Source organism: Podarcis vaucheri, assembly GCF_965113315.1.
Source record: "Podarcis vaucheri genome assembly, chromosome: Z".
Classification (NCBI taxonomy): Eukaryota; Metazoa; Chordata; class Lepidosauria; order Squamata; family Lacertidae; genus Podarcis; species Podarcis vaucheri.
Window position 1 is genome coordinate 53,183,650 of NC_138758.1, and position 21,191 is coordinate 53,204,840.

The following is a 21,191-nucleotide window of genomic DNA, read 5'->3' on the forward strand; positions in this document are numbered from 1 at the left end:
CTACAGTTCCCATCCACCCTGACCACTGGTCCTGTTAGCTAAGCACGATGGGATTTGTAGTCCTGAAACAGCTAGAGGACCCAGTTTTGGGACTACAATTCCCATCATCCCTGACCGCTGGGCCTGCTAGCAAGGCATGATGGGAGTTTGGGGACTACAATTCCCATCATCACTGGGACTACAATTACCATCATCACTGGTACTACAATTCCCATCATCACTGACCTCTGGGCCTGCTAGCAAGGCATGATGGGAGTTTGGGGACTACAATTCCCATCAACACTGGGACTACAATTCCCATCAACACTGGGACTACAATTCCCATCATCACTGGGACTACAATTCCCATCATCACTGGGACTACAATTCCCATCATCCCTGGGCCTGCTAGCAAGGCATGATGGGTGTTTGGGGACTACAATTCCCATCATCACTGGGAATACAGTTCCCATCATCCCAGACCACTGGGCCTGCTAGCAAGGCATGATGGGAGTTTGGGGACTACAATTCCCATCATCACCGGTCCTGTTAGCAAGAGTTAGGAACTACGATTCCCATCATCACTGGTCCAGCTAGCTAGGCATGATGGGATTTGTAGTCCGGAAACTGCTAGAGGGCCCAGTTTTGGGACTACAATTCCCATCATCCCTGACCGCTGGTCCTGTTAGCTAAGCACGATGGGATTTGTAGTCCCGAAACAGCTAGAGGACCCAGTTTGGGGACTACAATTCCCATCATCACTGGGCCTGCTAGCAAGGCATGATGGGAGTTTGGGGACTACAATTCCCATCATCACTGGGACTACAATTCCCATCATCACTTGGACTACAATTCCCATCATCACTGGGACTACAGTTCCCATCATCCCTGACCACTGGGCCTGCTAGCAAGGCATGATGGGAGTTTGGGGACTACAATTCCCATCATCACCGGTCTTGTTAGCTAGGCATGATGGGAATTGTAGTCCCAAAACAGAATCCTCCAGCTGTTTGGGGACTACAACTCCCAACATGCCTAGCTAACGGGCAGAATGGTCATGGATGATGGGAATTGTAGTCCCCAAAGTCCCATTATGTGACAGGCCCAGTGATGATGGGAATCGTAGTCCCAGTGATGATAGGAATTGCTGGCAGGACCGGTGGTCAGGGATAATGGGAATTGTAGTCCCAGTGATGGTGGGAATTGTAGTCCCAGTGATGATGGGAATCGTAGTCCCCAAACTCCCATCATGCCTTGCTAGCAGGCCCAGTGATGATGGGAATTGTAGTCCCAGTGATGATGGGAACTGTAGTCCCAGAGATGATGGGAATTGTAGTCCCAGTGATGATGGGAACTGTAGTCCCAGTGATGATGGGAATTGTAGTCCCAGTGATGATGGGAATTGTAGTCCCAGTGATGATGGGAACTGTAGTCCCAGTGATGATGGGAACTGTAGTCCCAGGGATGATGGGAATTGTAGTCCCAGTGATGATGGGGATCGTAGTCCCCAAACTCCCATCATGTCTTGCTAGCAGGCCCAGTGGTCACAGATGATGGGAATTGTTGTCCCAGGGATGATGGGAATTGTAGTCCCAGTGATGATGGGAATTGTAGTCCCAGTGATGATGGGAATTGCAGTCCCAGTGATGATGGGAAATGTAGTCCCAGTGATGATGGGAATTGTAGTCCCAGTGATGATGGGAATTGTAGTCCCAGGGATGATGGGAATTGTAGTCCAAGGGGTGATAGGAATTGTAGTCCCAGTGATGATGGGAATTGTAGTCCCCAAACTCCCATCATGCCTTGCTAGCCGGCCCAGTGGTCAGGGATGATGGGAATTGTAGTCCCAGTGATGATGGGAATTGTAGTCCCAGGGATGGTGGGCATTGTAGTCCCAGTCATGATGGGAATTGTAGTCCCCAAACTCCCATCATGCCTTGCTAGCAGGCCCAGTGATTATGGGAATTGTAGTCCCAGGGATGATGGGAATTGTAGTCCCAGGGATGGTGGGCATTGTAGTCCCAGTCATGATGGGAATTGTAGTCCCCAAACTCCCATCATGCCCTGCTAGCAGGCCCAGTGGTCAGGGATGATGGGAACTGTAGTCCCCAAACAGCTAGAAGACCCACTTTTGGGGCTACAATTCCCATCATCCCTGGGCCTGCTAGCTAGGCATGATGGGAGTTGTAGTCCTTTAGCTAGGCCTCATTTTCCTACTGGGAACAGCCAGTTATTTTCCTCTTAAAATCGGATGAAATTCAATTTATTCTCCACTTTTTGTAGGAAAAGTCGGTCCGTTTTCTGCTCAATTTGCTATGAAATGCCCTTTAAATTTCTATTATTTCCAACGCCGCTGCTTCTGTTTGCCGACTGTCAATCATTGGCCGGCGGCTGTCAATCATTGACGGAAACAAACAGAGAATCGGGGGAAATACACAGAAACCGGAGCAAAGTTTGCCAAATGGTCCAAAGTCATCCCAAGCTTGCGAAATAAAATAAAATAAAATAAGTGAAAATAAGTGAAAACAAAATAAAATAAGTGAAAATAAAATAAGTTAAAATAAAATAAAATAAGTGAAAATAAAATGAGTTTGCAAAATGGCCCATAGCTGACCCTGGCTCCACCTTCCCTGTTAATCATTCAGGGGGTGGGACTAGCTGACCCTGGCTCCGCCTTCCCTGTCAATCATTCAGGGGGTGGGACTAGCTGACCCTGGCTCCGCCTTCCCTGTCAATCATTCAGGGGGTGGGACTAGCTGACCCTGGCTCCGCCTTCCCTGTCAATCATTCAGGGGGTGGGACTAGCTGACCCTGGCTCCGCCTTCCCTGTCAATCATTCAGGGGGTGGGACTAGCTGACCCTGGCTCCGCCTTCCCTGTCAATCATTCAGGGGGTGGGACTAGCTGACCCTGGCTCCGCCTTCCCTGTCAATCATTCAGGGGGTGGGACTAGCTGACCCTGGCTCCGCCTTCCCTGTCAATCATTCAGGGGGTGGGACTAGCTGACCCTGGCTCCGCCTTCCCTGTCAATCATTCAGGGGGTGGGACTAGCTGACCCTGGCTCCGCCTTCCCTGTCAATCATTCAGGGGGTGGGACTAGCTGACCCTGGCTCCGCCTTCCCTGTCAATCATTCAGGGGGTGGGACTAGCTGACCCTGGCTCCGCCTTCCCTGTCAATCATTCAGGGGGTGGGACTAGCTGACCCTGGCTCCGCCTTCCCTGTCAATCATTCAGGGGGTGGGACTAGCTGACCCTGGCTCCGCCTTCCCTGTCAATCATTCAGGTGGTGGGACTAGAGGACCCTGGCTCCGCCTCCCCTGTCTATCATTCAGCGGACCCTGGTCCCGCCTTCCCTGTCAATCATTCTGTGATTCAGTGGGTGGGACTAGCTGACCCTGGCCCCGCCTTCCCTGCCAATCATTCAGTGGGTGGGACTAGCTGACCCTGGCCCCGCCTTCCCTGTCAATCATTCTGGGATTCAACTAGAACCTCTTTCCCTGTCAATCATTCAGTGGGTGGGACTAGCTGACCCTAGCTCCGCCTTCCCTGTCAATCATTCAGAGGACCCTGGCTCCCCCTTCCCTGTCAATCATTCAGGGGGTGGGACTAGATGACCCTGGCTCCGCCCTTCCTGTCAATCATTCAGGGGGTGGGACTAGCTGACCCTGGCCCCGCCTTCCCTGTCAATCATTCAGCGGACCCTGGCCCCGCCTTCCCTGTCAATCAGTCTGTGATTCAGTGGGTGGGACTAGCTGACCCTGGCCCCGCCTTCCCTGTCAATCATTCAGTGGGTGGGACTAGAGGACACTGGCCCCGCCTTCCCTGTCAATCATTCATTGGACCCGCCTTCCCTGTCAATCATTCACCGGACCCTGGCCCCTCCCCTGTCAATCATTTAGTGGGTGGGACTACACATCCCTGGCTCTGCCTTCCCTGTCAATCATTCTGAGATTCAGCTAGACCCGCCTTCCCTGTCAATCATTCAGTGGGTGGGGCTAGCTCACCCTGGCCTCGCCTTCCCTGTCAATCATCCAGGGGTGGGACTAGATGACCCTGGCTCCCCCTTCCCTGTCAATCATTCAGTGGGTGGGACTAGAGGACCCTAGCTCCGCCATCCCTGTCAATCATTCAGCGGACCCTGGCTCCGCCTTCCCTGCCAATCATTCAGTGGGTGGTACTATCTCACCCTGGCCCCGCCTTCCCTGTCAATCATTCAGTGGACCCTGGCCCCGCCTCCCCTGTCAATCATTCAGTGGGTGGGACTAGAGGACACGCCCCGCCTTCCCTGTCAATCATTCACTGGACCCTGGCCCCTCCCCCTGTCAATCATTCAGCGGACCCTGGCCCATCATTCTGCGATTCAGTGGGTGGGACTATCTCACCCTGGCCCCGCCTCCCCTTGTCAATCATCCCGGCATTCCCCAGCCTAGAACGCCCAGAGGGAAGCCTGTGATGTCACAAGCGCCTCTGTGACCTCACAGGGGGAGCCCGTGGGCGGGGCTTCCCTGGCCCCGCCCCCTTGGGGACGCCCCTCACTCGTCCGCCATGCGGTTCGCCAGGAGGAGGGACGTCCGGGAGCAGATTGACGGCCTTCAGGCCATCATCCACTTGCAAGGTTATTAATCTCATTATTAATCTTATTAATCTTATTATTATTACTATTATTATTATTAATCTTATTATTAATCTTATTATTATTATTATTACCATTATTACTATTATTATCATGGGCATCGCAGGGTCGGGAAAGCTTATATATCAATTATTATACGGTCATTTAATTATAAGTACGATGATAATTATTATAATAATTATCATTTTATAATATATTTGAGTATATCTAGAATGGAATATACAGTTATAATTGATCATCAATTATCACACTGCCATTTAATGAATTGGAGAAAGGGGGGAGGACGACGATAATTATTATAATTATAATTTTGTAATATATTACAATATATTAAAATATATAATTTTATAATATATTACAATATATTAACATATATCATTTTATAATATATTCCAATATATTACAATAGATATAATTGGAATATTTTGGAATAGAAGATATTTCTCAAATATCCCAATTATATCTATTAGATATATATATATATATATATAATTGGAATATTTTAGAATAGAAGATATTTCTAAAATATTCCAATTATATCTATTAGATATATATATATATATAATTGGAATATTTTAGAATAGAAGATATTTCTAAAATATTCCAATTATATCTAATATATATATATATATATATATATATATATATATATATAATTGGAATATTTTAGAAATATCTTCTATTCCAAAATATTCCAATTATATCTATTATAATATAATATAATAGATATATTAGAATAGAATATATAATTGTAATGTATTATCATAGAATGTATAATTCTATTCTATTCTAATAATTATAAATATGAATTGAATAACAAATTACGCATTGGAGAACGAGGGGACGACGACGATGATAATACCAATAATAATATATCTGATTATAATAGAATAGAATATAAAATTGTATTAGAAATAATGAAATAATAGTAATAATAATAATAAAATCATAATAATAACAACATAATAAAATAATAATCATAATAACAATAATAACAATAACAATAACATAATAAAATAATAGTCATAATAGAATAATAATAATAATAATAATAATAACATAAAATAATAACATAAAATAATAATAATAATAATAATAATAATAATAATAATAAAATAATAAAATAATAGTCATAATATAATAATAATAATAACATAATAATAATATAATAATAATAATAATAATAATAATAATAATAATAATAATAATCTAATAATACTAATAATAATAATTTCAGAGCAGGGGAAGAAATTATTCGCCCAATCGGCGGAGGAGACGGTCGCCAAGAACAAATATCTCCTTGGATACCTGCGCGGAGATGTCCGTCAAGGGACCCACGAGCTGGACCTGTCCGTCAAGGTACGGGGTGGGGCGGGGCCCTCCCAGAGCCCGCCTCTTCCTCTCACCCTTCTAGGAACTGGTCCTCTATGCTTCCTGGAGGACCTTCGGGGTCAGGCTGGATGACCGCCGGGTGTCCCGCCCCCTTGGAAGGCTGGGCTGTCCGTCATTGGTGGGTTTGGGGGGATGATTGGCGGGTTGATTGACAGGAGGAGGGAGGGAGGGAAGAGGGAGGGAAGGAAGGAAGGAGGGAAGGGGAGGGAGGAAGGAAGGAAGGAAGGAAGGAAGGAAGGAAGGAAGGAGGGAAGGAAAGAAAGAGAAAGAAAAGGGGAAAGGAAGGAAGAAAGAAAGGAGAAATGGAAGGAGGAAAGAAGGAAGGAAGGAAGGAAGGAAGGAAGGAAGGAAGGAAGGAAGGAAGGAAAAAGAGGGAAGGAGGGAGGGACAGAAGGAAGGAAGGAGGGAAAGGGGGAGGGAAGGAAGGAAGGAAGGAAGGAAGGAAAGAAAGAAAGGGGGAGGGAAGGAAAGAAGGAGAAAAGGAATTCAGGAAGGAAGGAGAGAGGGAAGGAAGGAAGGATGATGGAAGGAGGGAAGGAATGCAGGAAAGCATGAAGGAAGGAAGGAAGGAAGGAAGGAAGGAAGGAAGGAGGGAAGGGGGTAGGGAAGGAAGGAAGGAAAAAGAGGGAAGGAGGGAGGGACAGAAGGAAGGAAGGAGGGAAAGGGGGAGGGAAGGAAGGAAGGAGGGAGGGAAGGAAGGAAGGAAGGAAAGAAAGGAGGAGGAAAGGAAAGAAGGAGAAAAGGAATTAAGGAAGGAAGGAAGAGAGGGAAGGAAGGAAGGATGATGGAAGGAGGGAAGGAATGCAGGAAAGCAGGAAGGAAGGAAGGAAGGAAGGAAGGAAGGAAGGAAGGAAGGAAGGAGGGAGGGTGCCCCGCTCATCTGTCCTTCTCCCTGCAGTATGACCGCGCCACCATCGCCCGCGCCTGCCGGGACCGCAAGAGGGAGAAGGTGGCTTTCTCCGAATACACGGTGGAGGTGAGGAAGTATTGATCGGTGATCAATTGATCGATCAATCAATCAATCAGTCAGTAAATCAATCCATCAAACCATCAATCAATCCACCCATCATTGAATGAATGAATGAATGAATCAGTTAATCAATGAATCCACCCATCCATCAATGAATCAATCAATCCATCCATCCACCCACCCATCAATTGATCCATCAATCCATCCATCAACCGAGCCACCCACCCACCCATCAATCAATCAATCAATCAATCAGTAATCAATCAATCAATTGATCCATCAATCCATCGATCCATCGATCAATCCGGCCATCCAGCCATCCAGCCATCCATTGATCAATCAATCAATCAATCAATCCATCCATCCATCCATGTCAGTCAGTCAGTCAGTCAGTCAATCAATCAATCAATCAATCAGTAAATCTATCAGCCCATCCATCCATCCATCCATCGATCAATTGATCAATCAATCAATCAATCAGTCAATCCATCCATTCAACAATCAATCCATCAATCAATCCATCAATTGGCTTTGTCAGAATACACAGGTGAGGAAGTATTGATCGGCTATCAATTGATCAATCAATCAATCAATCCACCCATCAATCAATCAATCAATCAATCAATTAATTGATTAATCCATCCATCCATCCATCGATTGATCAACCAACCAACCAACCAACCAACCAATCAATCCATTGATCCATCCATCCATCCATCCATCAGTCAATCAATCAATCAATCAATCAATCAATCAATCAATCAATCCATCAATCATTCCATCCATCCATCCATCCATCTATCCATCAATCATTCCATCCATCCGTCCATCAATCAATCAATCGATCAATCAATCAGTCAATCAGCCAATCAATCCATCAATCAATCCATCAATCAATCAATCAATCAATCCATCAATCATTCCATCCATCCATCCATCCATCCATCCATCAATCAATCCATCCATCCATCAATCATTCCATCCATCCATCCATCCATCATTCCATCCATCCATCCATCCATCCATCCATCCATCCATCCATCCATCCATCAATACATCCATCAATCATTCCATCCATCCGTCCATCCATCGATCCATCCATAACCAATAACCGATCGATCCATTGGCAGGAAGCCCGGGTGGCCCTGAGCAGCTCCGTCTTCCACCGCATGAACACCCACAATGCCCTGCTCTACGAGGTCCAGCGGCGCGGGCGCCACCTTGGAGACCTGCAGCTCATCCTGCGGGGACTGGAGGCCCTGGAGACGCCCGGGAGCGAGGCCCAGGCCCAGCTCAGGGTAAGAATCCATCACCAATAATCAATAATCAATGATCAATAATCAATGATCAATAATTAATTAATTATCTATCTATCTATATACAAAATGATATAATAATTATTATATAATGAATTCGCTGTTATTATTTTACATTTATTTTACATATATAATGTTGGTTTATACAACATTTTCTAATTATATGGGTGTGTATGTATATATATATATATATATATATATATATATATATATATATATATTATATATATATATATAATGATATAAGTATAATTATTATATAATGAATTCAATGAATTCACTATTATTTTACATTTATATACATTTATATATATTACATATATTACATATATATTACATATATATTACATATATATATATATATTTATACCCATATAATTATAACATATATATAAACCGACATTTATATATAAAATGATATAATAATTACTATATAATGAATTCACTGTTATTATTTTGCATTTATATATATGTAATATATATATATATATTTATTTATATATATCTTCATAAATCAGATATATATATATAAAATGTCAGTTTATATATATGTTATAATTATATGGGTATAAATATATCTATCTATCTATCTATCTATCTATATATATATAATGATATAAGCATAAATATTATATAATGAATTCAATGAATGCACTATTATTATTTTACATTTAAATACATGAAATATATATATATTTATATAAAATAAATGACACACACACGTATATATATAAATGTCGGTTTATATATATGTTATAATTATATGGGTATAAATATAATTCACTATTATTATTTTGCATATATATATATATATATATATATATATATATATATATATATATAATAAATCACACACACACACACACACACACATGTATATATATATAAATGTCGGTTTATATATATGTTATAATTATATATTTATATATTATTATTATTATTAATATATTATTATATTATATTAATATATATATATTAATATATATTAATAATATATCATAATATTATTATATATATATAATAAGCATAATTATTATATAATGAATTCAATGAATTTGCTATTATTTTACATTTATATATATATATATCTTATAAATCTCACACACACACACACATATATATATATATAGTCGGTTTATATATATGTTATAATTCTATGGGAATAAACTGTAATTATTAGAAGATTATCTATCTATCTATCTATCTATCTATCTATAGGAGATCCGCCGGCTGGAGAACAGCGTGGAGAAGACCCGAGTGCGAATCGCGATGGGCGAACACGCCAACCGGCTGTACCGGAAGATGCTAGATGTGCTGAGAGACGTGAGGGATTATTATTATTATTATTATTATTAGATTAATAAATCAATTAAAATTACTAAATGAATAGATCAGAATAAGAATAAGAAGAATAAAGCAATAGACAGTTTCTCCATGGGACTGTTTTCATTCAGAATAGTAATATTGGATACAAACATACTATTATTATTAATTAATTAATTAATTAATTAATTAATTAAGGAAAGAAGGAATTAAGGAAAGAACTAATTATCATCATCATCATCATCATCATTAATTAAGGAAGGAATTAAGGAAAGAAGGAAATAACTTCTTCTTCTTCTTCTTCTTCTTCTTACCATAATTATTAATTCAGGAGAGAAGGAAGGAAAGAAAGAAGGAAAGAACAGCCATGAATATTTATTATTATTATTATTATTATTATTATTGTTATTATTATTATTATTATTATTATTATTATTATTATTATTATTATTAAATATTAATTATTATGATCATCCTCATCATTATTATTACCATAATTATTAATTCAGGAGAGAAGGAAGGAAAGAAAGAAGGAAAGAACAACTATTAATATTTATTAATTTCTATTAATATCAATTATTATTAAATATTAATTGTTATTATTAAATATTAATTGTTATTATTACCATACTTATTAATTCAGGAGAGAAGGAAGGAACGAAAGAAGGAAAGAACAACAACTATTATTTATTTATTTATTATTATTATTATTATTATTATTATTATTATTACTATTACTATTATTATTGTTGTTGTTGTTGTTGTTGTTGTTGTTGTTATTATTATTAATTATTTATTATTATTATTATTATTATTTATTATTTATTATTATTATTATTATTATTATTATTATTATTAATTTCCCCCGCGGTCAGGAAGTAGCTCACCTTCCCGTCACCCTGGAGGACCTTCAGCGCCGGGTGGACGTCTACCAGGTGGAGCTGCAAGGCGTGCGCCTCATGACCCTGGACACCGTCGAAGCCAAGGAGGCCGCCCAGGTATTGATTATTGATTATTGATTATTAATAATCGCTCAAATCGATTGACAGTTCCATTTCAAGCCTGGTTCATACCTTCTCTCTTCTCTCTTAGCTCATTATCACACGATTAATAGCTAAAATCGATGGAGGATTCTATTTCAAGTGTGGTTCATTAATAGATATTGATATATTGATATATTGATATATTAATATATTGATATATCGATATATCAATATATTAATATATTATCTCTTATCTAAGATATTATCTGATTATTACACGATTAATAAGAGCTGAAATATATGGAGGATTCTATTTCAAGGGTGGTTCATTAATAGATATTAATATATTAATATATTAATATATGAGTATATGAATATATTAATATATTATTTCTTATTTAAGATATTATCTCACTATCACAGGATTAATAATAGCTAAAATAGATTGAGGATTCTATTTCAAGGGTTGTTCATTAATATATATTGATATAGTGATATATTGATATATTGATATATTGATATATTGATATATTAATATATCAATATATCAATATATTAATATATTATTTCTTATCTAAGATATTATCTCCTTCTCATACGATTAATAAGAGCTAAAATCGATGGAGGATTCTATTCCAAGTCTCGTTAATATATTATCTGATTATCACACGGTTAATAATAGGTCAATATAGATTATAAAAAGATATTATCTCTTACCTAAGATATTATCTCATTATCACACGGTTAATAAATATATAAAATATAAAAAGATATTATCTCTTACCTAAGATATTCTCTCATTATCACACGATTAATAAATATATAAAATAGAAAAAGATATTATCTCTTATCTATTATCTCATTATCACACGATTAATAATAGGTCAATATAAAATATAAAAATATATTATCTCTTATCTAAGATATTATCTCATTATCACACGATGAATAAGAGCTAAAATAGGATTCTATTTCAAGTATCGTTCATTAGTTAATATATTATCTAAGATAATTATCTCATTATCACACAATTAATAAGACCTAAAGTAGATTTCGGATTATAGATATTAATATATAGTTAATATATATTACATTACATTACATGACATGACATTACATTATTATATTATATTATATTATATTATATTATATTATATTATATTAGTAATAATACTTAATGACCCTTAAAATATAGTTAATAATATAGTTAATGATATATAGTAATAATATATAATCTAGTTAATAATAATAATATTTTATTTTTTATTTATATTTTAATAACAATAATAATATTTTTAGTATAGTATAGTATCGTATATAGTAATATAGTTTATTATTATTATTATTATTATTATTATTTAATCAATCAAATTAATCGCAGGCCGACATGCTTCACGCCGAGACGGAGCTGGTGGCCGAGAAGAAGTTTCGGGACAACTCCCTCAGCGCCCAGAAGAAGCAGATCGAGAGGATCCGCACCAAGGACGCCACCGAGCGCCACCGCCGGATGGTGAGGCGGCGCCCGGTCCGGGAAACGTAGCGCGGGAAGCTTAGCGCGGGAACCTTAGCGCGGGAAGGTTAGCGTGGGAATTGTAGCGCGGGAACCTTAGCGCGGGAAGGTTAGCGTGGGAATTGTAGAATGGGAAGCTTAGCGTGGGAATTGTAGCGTGGGAATTGTAGCGCGGGAACCTTAGCGTGGGAAGGTTGGCGTGGGAATTGTAGCGTGGGAAGCTTAGCGTGGGAATTGTAGCGTGGGAATTGTAGCGTGGGAACTGTAGCGTGGGAAGCTTAGCGTGGGAAGCTTAGCGTGGGAATTGTAGCATGGGAACCGTAGCCCGGGAAACATAGCGCAGGAAACATAGCGTGGGAACCTTAGCGTGGGAACCTTAGCGCGGGAAGGTTAGCGTGGGAATTGTAGCGTGGGAACCATAGCGCGGGAAGGTTAGCGTGGGAATTGTAGAATGGGAAGCTTAGCGTGGGAATTGTAGCGCGGGAACCTTAGCGTGGGAAGGTTGGCGTGGGAATTGTAGCGTGGGAAGCTTAGCGTGGGAATTGTAGCGTGGGAATTGTAGCGTGGGAAGCTTAGCGTGGGAATTGTAGCGTGGGAATTGTAGCATGGGAACTGTAGCGTGGGAAGCTTAGCGTGGGAAGCTTAGCGTGGGAATTATAGCATGGGAACCGTAGCCCGGGAAACATAGCGCAGGAAACATAGCGTGGGAACCTTAGCGCGGGAAGCTTAGCGCAGGAAGGTTAGCGCGGGAATTGTAGCGTGGGAACCATAGCGCGGGACAATAGCGTGGGAATTGTAGCATGGGAACCGTAGCGCGGGAATTGTAGCGTGGGAAGCTTAGCATGGGAACCTTAGCGTGGGAATTGTAGTGTTGGAACCATAGCGCGGGACGATAGCATGGGAATTGTAGCATGGGAACCGTAGCGCAGGAAGCTGAGCGCGGGAAATATAGCGCGGGAACCTTAGCGTGGAAAGCTTAGCGTGGGAATTGTAGCGCAGGAACCTTAGCGCCAGGAACGTTAGCGCGGGAACCTTAGCGTAGGAAATTAAGCGTGGGGAGCTTAGATTGGGAAGCTTAGCGTGGGAATTGTAGCCTGGGAATTGTAGCGTGGGAACCTTAGCGTGGGAATTGTAGCGTGGGAAGCTTAGCGTGGGAAGCTTAGTGCGGGAAGCTTAGCGTGGGAACCTTAGCGTGGGAATTGTAGCGTGGGAAGCTTAGCTTGGGAACCTTAGCGTGGGCATTGTAGCGTGGGAACCTTAGCGTGGGAACCTTAGCGTGGGAATTGTAACGTGGGAACCTTGGCGTGGGATGCTTAGTGCGGGAACCATAGCGCGGGAATATTAGTGTTGGGAACCTTAGCGGTGGGAAACGTAGCGCAGGAACCTTAGCGTGTGAAGCTTCGTGCGGGAATTGTAGCGCAGGAACCTTAGCGTGTGAACCTTAGTGTGGGAAACTTAGCACTGGGAAACGTAGCGTGTGAAGCTTAGCGTGGGAACCTTAGCATGGGAAACGTAGTGTGGGAACCTTAGCGTGGGAATATTAGCACGGGAACCTTAGCATGGGAACCTTAGCGTGGCAATATTAGCATGGGAACCTTAGCATGGGAACTTTAGTGCTGGGAACCTTAGCGCGCGGGAACCCCAGGGCGCCGCCGCTCTAACCGCGCCCCTCCGTTCTCTCCAGCAAGGCCGCCGGGACATGGAGTTCCCTTCCCTGATGGGGCGCGAGGGTTCGAGAGGTAAGGCAAGGGGGCGCCGGGAGTTGTAGCGCGAGGCACGCGTGGCGCCCGGTCACCCCGCTCCCCGATGCGGCTTGTAGCGCGAGGCGCCCGGTCTCTCCCTCCCGGATGCGACAACTCCTGACCGGGTTGGGAGTTCTAGCGCGCGGCGCCCGGTCACATGTGAGTTCTAGTGCGCGGCGCCCAGTCACCCTCTCCCCACCAGCATGCCCTTCCCTGATTGGCCGCTAAGGGGGTGACAGGCAAGCAAGGCTGGGCGCCCATCCCACTTGGGAGTTGTAGTGTGCGGCGCCCGGTTCCCTACTGGGAGTTGTAGCGCGCGGCGCCCGGTCACCTCCTGGGAGTTGTAGCGCGCCACCCCAATACCTCCTGGGAGTTGTAGCGCGCCACCCCAATACCTCCTGGGAGTTGTAGCGCGCCGCCCCAATACCTCCTGGGAGTTGTAGCGCGCCACCCCAATACCTCCTGGGAGTTGTAGCCGCCACCCCAATACCTCCTGGGAGTTGTAGCCGCACCCCAATACCTCCTGGGAGTTGTAGCGCGCCACCCCGATCCCCTCCTGGGAGTTGTAGCGCGCGGTGCCCAGTCACCCTCTCTCCTCACCTTAGGGGAGGGAATCAAGGGCCCGGCCTGCTTGGGAGTTGTAGCGCGCGGGAGTTGGGAGCTGTAGCGCGGCGCCCGGTCCCCTCCTGGGAGTTGTAGTGCGCAGCACCCGCCACCCTCCTTACCTTAGGGGAGGGAATCAAGGGCCCGGCCTGCTTGGGAGTTGTAGCACGCGGGCATTGGGAGTTGTAGCGCGGGAGTTGGGAGTTGTAGCGCGCGGGCGCTGGGAGTTGTAGCGCGCGGCGCCCGGTCGCCCTCTCCCCTCACCTTATGGGAGGCAATCAAGGGCCCCGGCCTGCTTGGGAGTTGTAGCGCGCGGGCATTGGGAGTTGTAGCGCGTGGCGCCCGGTCCCCTCCTGGGAGTTGTAGCGCGCCACCCCAATACCTCCTGGGAGTTGTAGCGTGCGGTGCCCGGTCATCTCCTGGGAGTTGTAGCGCGCCACACCAACACCTCCTGGGAGTTGTAGCACACGGCGCCCAGTCACCCTCTCCCCATACCTTATGGGAGGCAATCAAGGGCCCGGCCTGCTTGGGAGTTGTAGCGCACGCAAGTTGGGAGTTGTAGCGCGCGGGCGTTGGGAGTTGTAGCGCGTGGCGCCCGGTCCCCTCCTGGGAGTTGTAGCGCCACCCCAATACCTCCTGGGAGTTGTAGCGCGCTACCCTGATGCCCTCCTGGGAGTTGTAGCGCACCACCCCGATCCCTCCTGGGAGTTGTAGCGCGCGGCGCCCGGTCCCCTCCTGGGAGTTGTAGCGCGCGGCGCCCGGTCCCCTCCTGGGAGTTGTAGCGCGCGGCGCTCAGTCGCCCTCTCCCCTCACCTTAGGGGAGGCAATCAAGGGCCCGGCCTGCTTGGGAGTTGTAGCGCGCGGGCGTTGGGAGTTGTAGCGTGCGGCGCCCGGCCACCTCCTCTTTCTCCCACCAGGCGCTACCCCGATCCCCTCCTGGGAGTTGTAGCGCGCGGCGCCCAGTCACCCTCCTCACCTTAGGGGAGGTAATGAAGGGCCCGGCCTGCTTGGGAGTTGTAGCGCGCGGGCGTTGGGAGTTGTAGCGCCCGGCGCCCGGTCAGCGCCTCTTCCTCCCGCCAGGCGCCCGGCTGGAGGCTTCCAAGGCGCAGATCGAGTACCAAGGCCTGGTGATGGCGGAGGTGGAGAAGATCAAGGCGGCCGTCCAGTGCTCCCATCTCTGGGTATTGTAGTTTGCCGGCGCCCGGTGGGGATCAATGACTGGGATCAATAATAATAATAATAATAATAATAATAATAATTGGTTGCAAATAATAATGATGATGATGATAAGAAGAAAAAATCAATAATCAATAATCAATAAAACCCTAATAATGGGTTGGGAACTGAGGAAGGGAAGGAATGGGATCAATAATGATCGTGATCCTGAGAAGGATAATTCAAAGGAATAAGAGACTAATAATGGGTTGCCAATAATAATGATAATGATAATAATGATAATAATGATAATGATAATAATAATAATAATAATTGTAATAGTACCCTAATAATTGGGTGCAAATAATAATAATAATAATAATAATAATAATAATAATAATAATAATAATAGGTTGCAAATAATGATGATAATACTACTACTACTACTACTACTACTAATAATAATAATAATAGTACCCCAATAATCAATAAAATAATTGGTTGCAAATAATAATAAGGAAGAAGAAGAAGAAGAAATAATAAATAATATGATATGATATGATATGATATGAACCATCAAGGCTGTCAATCAATCATCAATAACCCGTCAATAATCAATAAAATAATTGGTTGCAAATAATAATAAAGAAGAAGAATAAATAATAAAAAATAAATATAATATAATATAATATAATATAATATAATATAATATAATATAATATAATATAATATAATATAATATAATATAATATAATGTGAATCATAAAGGCTGTCAATCATCAATAACCCGTCAATAATCAATAATCAATAAAATAATTGGTTGCAAATAATAATAAATAATAAATAATAAATAATAAAAATAAAATAAAATAAAATAAAATAATATTAAAGAATAGAATAGAATATGAATCATAAAGGCTGTCAATCAATAATCAATAACCCGTCAATAATCAATAAAATAATTGGTTGCAAATAATAATAAAGAAGAAGAAAATATAATATAATATAATATAATATAATATAATATAATATAATATAATATAATATAATATAATATAATGTGAATCATCAAGGCTGCCAATCAATCATCAATAACCCGTCAATCATCAATAATCAATAAAATAATTGGTTGCAAATAATAATAAAGAAGAATAATAATATAATATAATATAATATAATATAATATAATATAATATAATATAATATAATATAATATAATATAATATAATATAATATAATATGAATCATCAAGGCTGTCAATCAATCATCAATAACCCATCAATAATCAATAATAAAATAATTGGTTGCAAATAATAATAAAGAAGAAGAATAAAAAATAAAATAAAATAAAATAAAATAATATAATATAATATAATATAATATGAACCATCAAGGCTGCCAATCAATCATCAATAACCCGTCAGTAATCAATAATCAATAAAATAATTGGTTGCAAATAATAATAAAGAAGAAGAAGAAATAATAAATAATATAATATAATATAATATAATATAATATAATATAATATAATATAATATAATATAATATAATATAATATAATATAATATAATGTGAACCATCAAGGCTGTCAATCAATCATCAATAACCCGTCAATCATCAATAATCAATAAAATAATTGGTTGCAAATAATAATAAAGAAGAATAAATAATAAATAAAATAAAATAAAATAATATGAACCATCAAGGCTGTCAATCAATCATCAATAATCAATAATCAATCAATCAATAATCAATATCTCCCCCCCAGGACATCGCCGGGCGCTTCCTGGCCCAGCGCAAGTCGGCGGCCGACCTGCGCCAGCAGATCGGGGAGAGCGAGCGGCGCCGCCGGGAGCGCCAGTCCCGCCTCCGGGCCTTGGAAGTGGAACGGGCCCAGCTGAAGTTCCACCGGGCGCCGGGCGCCCTCAGGTACCGGGTTCGAGTCCAGAGTCAAGTGGCGGGGAGTTCCCAAGCTCCGCCGGATCCAAAACCGGGCGCTTTCCCCCCGCAGCTCCCGGAAGCTGGCGGAGGAGCTGGGCGCCGCCTTGGCGGAGGAGACCAGGCGCCTGGAGGCGGCGCGGCGCTACGTTTCCCAGAGCCAGGAGCTGCTGCTGCGCTTTGAGAACGGGGTCAACAACCTGGCGGTGCGGCTGTGCGGCGTCGATGTGGCCGGGCAGGTAGGGAGACGACGGTTCCCAGCGCGCCGTACTATGGTTCCCAGTGCGCCATACTATAGTTCCCAGTGCGCCGTACTATGGTTCCCAGTGGGCTATACTATATTTCCCATACTATAGTTCCCAGTGAGTTTTCTATAGTTCCCAGTGGGGCATACTATAGTTCCCAGTATGTCATACTATAGTTCCCAGTGATTCATACTACAGCGCTCTATACTATAGTTCCCAGTGAGCGGTATTTTAGTTCCCAGCGCTCCATACTATAGTTCCCAGTGAGTCCAACTGCAGTTCCCAATGAGCCGTACTATAATTCCCAGGACTCCATGCTATAGCTCCCAGTGGCCATACTCTAGTTTACATACTATAGTTCCCAGTGCGTCATACTATAGTTTGCTGTGCGCCATACTATAATTCCCAGAACTATAGTGAGCCATACTATAGTTCAGGGTGCAAATACTATAGTTCCCAGTGGGCTATACTATAGTTCCCACACCATAGTTCCCAGTTCTCGATACTATAGTTCCCAGTGAGACATACTATAGTTCCCAATGCACCATGCTATAGCTCACATACTATAGTTCCCAGTGCGCCATACTATGGTTCACACTGTAGTTCCTGGTGCGTCATACTATAGTTCCCAGTGTTGCATACTATAGTTCCCAGTGTGCATACTATAGTTCCCATACTATGGTTCCCAGTGCGCCACACTATAGTTCCCAGTGAGGCATAATGCAGCTCACATACTATAGTTCCCCCACTATAGTTCCCAGTTTTCTATAGTTGACAGGGAGCCATACTATAGTTCCCAGCGCTCCATACTATAGTTCCCAGTGCGCCATACTATAGTTCCCAGCGCTCCATACTATAGTCCCCAGTGCGCCATACTATAGTTCCCAGTGAGCCATACTATAGTTCTGGGTGCGAATTCTATAGTTCCCAGGGGGCTATGCTATAGTTCTGGGTGCGAATACTATAGTTCCCAGTGAGCCACACTATAATTGACAGGGAGCCATACTATAGTTCAGGGCGCGAATACTATAGTTCCCAGTGCGCCATACTATAGTTCCCATACTGTAGTTCCCAGCGCTCCATACTATAGTTCCCAGCGCCCCATAATATAGTTCCCAGCGCTCCATACTATAGTTCCCAGTGCGCCATACTATGGTTCCCAGTGAGCCATACTATAGTTCCCAGTGTGCATACTATAGTTCCCAGTGGGCTATACTATAGTTCCCATGCTATAATTCCCAGTGCGCCATACTATAGTTCCCAGTGCGCCATACTATAATTCCCAGTGCGCCATACTATAGTTCCCATGCTATAATTCCCAGTGCGCCATACTATAGTTCCCAGTGCGCCATACTATAATTCCCAGTGCGCCATACTATAGTTCCCATGCTATAATTCCCAGTGCGCCATACTATAATTCCCAGTGCGCCATACTATGGTTCCCGGCGCCCCATACTATAGTTCCCAGCGCTCCATACTATAGTTCCCAGCGCCCCATAATATAGTTCCCAGCGCTCCATACTATAGTTCCCAGTGCGCCATACTATGGTTCCCAGTGAGCCATACTATAGTTCCCAGTGGGCTATACTATAGTTCCCATGCTATAATTCCCAGTGCGCCATACTATAGTTCCCAGTGCGCCATACTATAATTCCCAGTGCGCCATACTATAGTTCCCATGCTATAATTCCCAGTGCGCCATACTATAATTCCCAGTGCGCCATACTATGGTTCCCGGCGCCCCATACTATAGTTCCCAGCGCTCCATACTATAGTTCCCAGCGCCCCATAATATAGTTCCCAGCGCTCCATACTATAGTTCCCAGTGCGCCATACTATGGTTCCCAGTGAGCCATACTATAGTTCCCAGTGTGCATACTATAGTTCCCAGTGGGCTATACTATAGTTCCCATGCTATAATTCCCAGTGCGCCATACTATAGTTCCCAGTGCGCCATACTATAATTCCCAGTGCGCCATACTATAGTTCCCATGCTATAATTCCCAGTGCGCCATACTATAATTCCCAGTGCGCCATACTATGGTTCCCGGCGCCCCATACTATAGTTCCCAGCGCTCCATACTATAGTTCCCAGCGCCCCATAATATAGTTCCCAGCGCTCCATACTATAGTTCCCAGTGCGCCATACTATGGTTCCCAGTGAGCCATACTATAGTTCCCAGTGTGCATACTATAGTTCCCAGTGGGCTATACTATAGTTCCCATGCTATAATTCCCAGTGCGCCATACTATAGTTCCCAGTGCGCCATACTATAATTCCCAGTGCGCCATACTATAGTTCCCATGCTATAATTCCCAGTGCGCCATACTATAATTCCCAGTGCGCCATACTATGGTTCCCGGCGCCCCATACTATAGTTCCCAACCTTTCCCTTCTCCCCTATAGGAGGATTTCCGGGGCGAATCCTGGGACGTCTTCCGGAAGCTTCAGTTCTGCGAGGGGCGCCTGGCGCACCTCCTCAAGATGGCGGCGGCGCCGTCCGTGCGCCTGGACTTCAGCCAGGAGGAGACCAATGAGGTGCGGGAAACGTAGCGCCGGGTTCGAGAGAGGCATGCTGGGAGTTGTAGCGCCAGGTTGGGAATTGTAGCGCCAGGCGCAGGGAGAAAGGCATGCTGGGAGTTGTAGCGCCAGGTTGGGAATTGTAGCGCCAGGCGCAGGGAGAAAGGCATGCTGGGAGTTGTAGCGCCAGGTTGGGAATTGTAGCGCCGGGCGCAGGGAGAAAGGCATGCTGGGAATTGTAGCGCCAGGCGCCGGGAGACGGACAGGCGAGATTGATTATTAATAATATATTAATAATATTAATATTATATTAATAATCTTAATATATTATATTAATAATATTAATAATATATTAATAATATTAATAATATATTAATAATATTAATAATATTTTAATAAATATATATATACACTCACACACATAATTAGTCTTAACACACACACACACTAATTAATATTAGATATAATATATAATATTAATTCTATTAATATAGTTATTATTAACTCATGACGAACTAATATCCTAATGCTGTTAATAATCTAATATTAATATTAATAATATTAATATAAATATATACAATATTTTATTATATCTATCTACACATAATATTTTATTATATACGATATATTATTATATATTTTATTATATATATATTAATACATTATAGTTAATAATAATATTAATAATATTCTACATAATTAATATATATATATATACACACATAATTAGTCTTAACACACACACACACTAATTAATATTATATATAATATATAATATAAATTCTATTAATATAATTATTATTAAATCATGACGAACTAATATTCTAATGCTCTGTTAATAATCTAATATTAATATTAATAATATTAGGATAAATATATATA

The 21,191-nt window shown here is 42.1% G+C and overlaps 1 protein-coding gene across 1 annotated transcript in view; it reads left to right on the forward strand.

The window, feature by feature from the left end:
• Nucleotides 1-4,456: 4,456 nt before the first annotated feature.
• The window catches only part of LOC309523528 (coiled-coil domain-containing protein 183-like), a 19,719-nt gene continuing 2,984 nt past the window's right edge, over nucleotides 4,457-21,191 (forward strand). The window contains exons 1-12 of the mRNA XM_082207371.1: nucleotides 4,457-4,593; nucleotides 5,849-5,970; nucleotides 6,902-6,979; nucleotides 8,104-8,271; nucleotides 9,508-9,612; nucleotides 10,488-10,610; nucleotides 11,977-12,105; nucleotides 13,790-13,844; nucleotides 15,531-15,631; nucleotides 17,374-17,534; nucleotides 17,617-17,782; nucleotides 20,196-20,327. Coding sequence (XP_082063497.1) covers nucleotides 4,524-4,593; nucleotides 5,849-5,970; nucleotides 6,902-6,979; nucleotides 8,104-8,271; nucleotides 9,508-9,612; nucleotides 10,488-10,610; nucleotides 11,977-12,105; nucleotides 13,790-13,844; nucleotides 15,531-15,631; nucleotides 17,374-17,534; nucleotides 17,617-17,782; nucleotides 20,196-20,327 — 1,410 coding nt within the window. The 5' untranslated portion in view covers nucleotides 4,457-4,523. The remainder of the gene's footprint in view (nucleotides 4,594-5,848; nucleotides 5,971-6,901; nucleotides 6,980-8,103; nucleotides 8,272-9,507; nucleotides 9,613-10,487; nucleotides 10,611-11,976; nucleotides 12,106-13,789; nucleotides 13,845-15,530; nucleotides 15,632-17,373; nucleotides 17,535-17,616; nucleotides 17,783-20,195; nucleotides 20,328-21,191) is intronic.